The sequence below is a fragment of the Parasteatoda tepidariorum genome, chromosome 1 (genome assembly GCF_043381705.1).
Source record: "Parasteatoda tepidariorum isolate YZ-2023 chromosome 1, CAS_Ptep_4.0, whole genome shotgun sequence".
Lineage (NCBI taxonomy): Eukaryota > Metazoa > Arthropoda > Arachnida > Araneae > Theridiidae > Parasteatoda > Parasteatoda tepidariorum.
Genome location: NC_092204.1, coordinates 79676891 through 79680000, shown reverse-complemented (window position 1 = coordinate 79680000; position 3110 = coordinate 79676891). Strand labels below are relative to the sequence as shown.

Sequence of the window (3110 nt, the reverse complement as noted above, 5' to 3'; positions counted from 1 at the left end):
TTAATTGACATGATTTTTAAAGTTTTTGTTAATTATGTAAAAACCATGAAATTTTGTTTAAAATTATATACATTGTGGATCTGGTAACTATTTTCAAGCCAAAGAGTCGTAAAGAAAAGTTTCGAAGAAAGTTTTTGCGTTCTACCGTAATTAGGATAGAATAATAAGTAAGCGCGTTACAAATTATGCGTAAATATTTTTCAAATTATGCGACAAGGTTGTTGATTATGGCAGATATATGCGGACAGGCTGCAAGTGATATAGAATACAGTTTTTTTTCTTTTTAATTTCAAATGAAGATTACAAAGACAAAATGAGCCGAAAAATAGAGAAAGCAATAAAAAATAACAAAGGAAAGCAAATGAAACACTGAGGAAAAATATGGTCAAAACTACTAGAATTTGATAAAATGTAACGTATTTCTAAATCGATAGGAACACCAAAAAAACTCGTTAGTTTTTTATGAAGTGTTTTCGTAGAGATTTTGGTAAAAATTACAATAAAATATTATAATAACTGATAAAATTTGGTTAAAGTGGTAAAATTTGGAAACACAAAAAAAAGCATTTCTTTGCTTAAATATATCTTTTAGATTTTTATTAACTAAATGCTTGGCAATAAAAATTATAATTTTGAAGACTGGAATTCGAAGTAAATCGTTACCACGTGATCGAAATAATTACCTAATACTAATATCATATATTTAGGATTGAAATAAATTGCCGAAATACCATATATTTAGGACTTATAAGCCATTATGTTTTTCACCAGAAATATTATTTACAAAGAGTAATGTAATTTCATTTTCTTTTTTCTCTATGAATCTAGTTTGTGTCTAGCCTCCCATTATTTCCCTCCGAAATATCCAACATTGAGTGCAGAGTAGTGACTCCAAACCATTTTTTATAGTTTAGAACTATAGAAACCATTTTTTATGATATATCACACAATTTGAGAGAGTGCAGAATGTAAATAATGACCAAATGACTTAATAGAAAGCTATGGCCAGGAGCGAGACGACGGACGCAATTGATTTTGCTCTATACCATAACGTCATGTCCTAAACTCCACCAATTCAGATTTTTTGGCTATATTTGGTTTTGGTTATTTTTTGGTTCAGATCACGAAATTATGCGAGGGGACTCCCCCAAATATGTACATAACATATCCGAAACAGTGTAGTTGTGTTTCTTGTTTGGTGCGGTGCTGTACGGACGCATTTTTATCATTTGAAACAATTGTTGAAATTATTGTAAGTACATATAAATTTATATAATACTACAACGATTAATACAGTGACAAATATTATGATCTTTAGTTTTTATCATGGGTGATAATGAAAAGAAAGAAAAGAAAGCAACCAGAAAAAGCATTTCACTGGAAACTAAAATGCAAGTGATTGGAAGATTAGATTCTGGTGAACGTCAATCTCAAATTAGTGCTGCATTGAATTTGGCAACTTCAACAATAAGGGCAATTCTCAAGAATGAAGAAAAGATTTTGTTATCGGCAACTGCAACTACGTCAAGATCTGCAAGTAGAATTACTTGCTCTAGAAATAACATTATAGAGGAAATGGAGAAACGACTGTCTGTATGGATTGGCCACGAAATTGAACGCAATATGCCATTAAGCCAATCTATCATAACGAAAAAAGCTAGAAGTATTTTTTATTGCATTCAGGATGAGGTAAGCGACACAAGTGAAAGTTTCGTTGCTTGTCGAGGAAGGTTTAATAGATTTAAACATCGAAATAATCTTCACAACATTAAGCGATTACAGGAGAAGCAGCAAGTGGAGATACGAAAGCGGCGGCTGAATTCCCAGCGACATTAAAAACAATAATTGAAAAAGGAAACTATCCTGCAGAATTGATTTTAAATGTTGATGAAACAGGCCTGTTTTGGAAAAAAATGCCAAAACGAACATTTTAATACCGTGAAGAGAAACGAGCACCAGGATTTAAAGCCGCAAAAAATCGCTTAACACTTCTACTGGGTGGTAACGCAGGCGGAGATTTCAAATTAAAACCACTACTAGCTTAAAACTCCAAAATCCCAAGAGCGTTGAAAGGCATATCTAAATCAACTTTACCTATAATTTGGGAGTCTAATAAAAAAGCATGGTTAACTATGAAAATTTTTCAGGATTGGTTCACTGAACATTTCCGCCCGTCTGTTAAATGTTATTGCGAAATTAAAAAGCTTGAACAAAGAGCACTACTATTAATTGATAATGCTCCAAGCCACCCAACAAATTTATCAGGCTTAGCAACATGCATGCTAGTCGAAGTGGTTTTTTTGCCGCCTAGCACAACTGCCTTAATTCAACCAATGGACCAAGGCGTTATATCCAATTTCAAGGCTTATTACTGGCGGCCAGCATTGAGGCAGATGTTTGACAAAATAGACGGAGAAGAGAAGCAATCAATAAGAGAATTTTGGAAAAACTACGATATCATGAATGCTGTAGAAAACATAAACCTTTCTTGGAATGAGATAACAGAAAGATCGTTGAAAGGAGTATGGAAGAACATTTGGCCAGATTTAAGTAAGGGCGAAGACATTGGACACTCTGTCGATATGGATGAAATAGTAGAAGAAATAGTGGAATTAGCAAAACAAACTGGTTTAGATGAGGTAAATGTGGAAGACGTCGAAGAAATAATTCAAGAAACAGAAGCTAGTCTTTCTAATGATGAGCTCAAGGAATTAACTGAGCAAGAAGAAAACAAGAATATTGATAGTAGTGATTTCGAAGAAGAGTAAAAAGAACTTTCGATGGCCTTTGTAAAAAGAAGTTTGACCACTAAAACTGAAATTATGGACCAATTTGTTGAAAATGATCAAAATTTTGACAGGAGTTCAAAAGCAAGACGGAGTGTTATAGATGCTTTATCCACTTATCAACAAATTGGAAACACAAAATAGACTGAATGATCTGACTGACTTAGAATTTTATTTGTTTTTGCAAGTACGTATATTCGTTTATATTGTTTTTATTTTTTTAAGAAATAAATGTTTGGTTTTATTTTTATTAAAAAAAGGATAATTATTAAATTTAATACCTAACCAATTTTCTATCCATCTTCCACTAACCCCATTATTTAC

At 32.3% G+C, this 3110-nt stretch overlaps 1 protein-coding gene across 1 annotated transcript; it reads left to right on the top strand.

Moving 5' to 3' along the window:
• The first annotated feature begins 1326 nt into the window (after positions 1–1326).
• Positions 1327–2768, top strand: LOC107441082 (tigger transposable element-derived protein 1-like). The gene is made up of 2 exons (XM_043053507.1): positions 1327–1689; positions 2148–2768. The coding sequence occupies exons 1-2, from the start codon at positions 1327–1329 to the stop codon at positions 2766–2768; spliced, it is 984 nt and encodes a 327-aa protein (XP_042909441.1).
• Positions 2769–3110: the final 342 nt, after the last annotated feature.

Excerpts from the sequence above, each read along its gene's own strand:
- LOC107441082 (XM_043053507.1), top strand. The coding sequence starts at position 1,327 with ATGGGTGATAATGAAAAGAAAGAAAAGAAAGCAACCAGAAAAAGCATT. Across the intron at positions 1,690-2,147 it reads TTTATTGCATTCAGGATGAG|GATTGGTTCACTGAACATTT; the intron begins GTAAGCGACACA and ends AAAATTTTTCAG.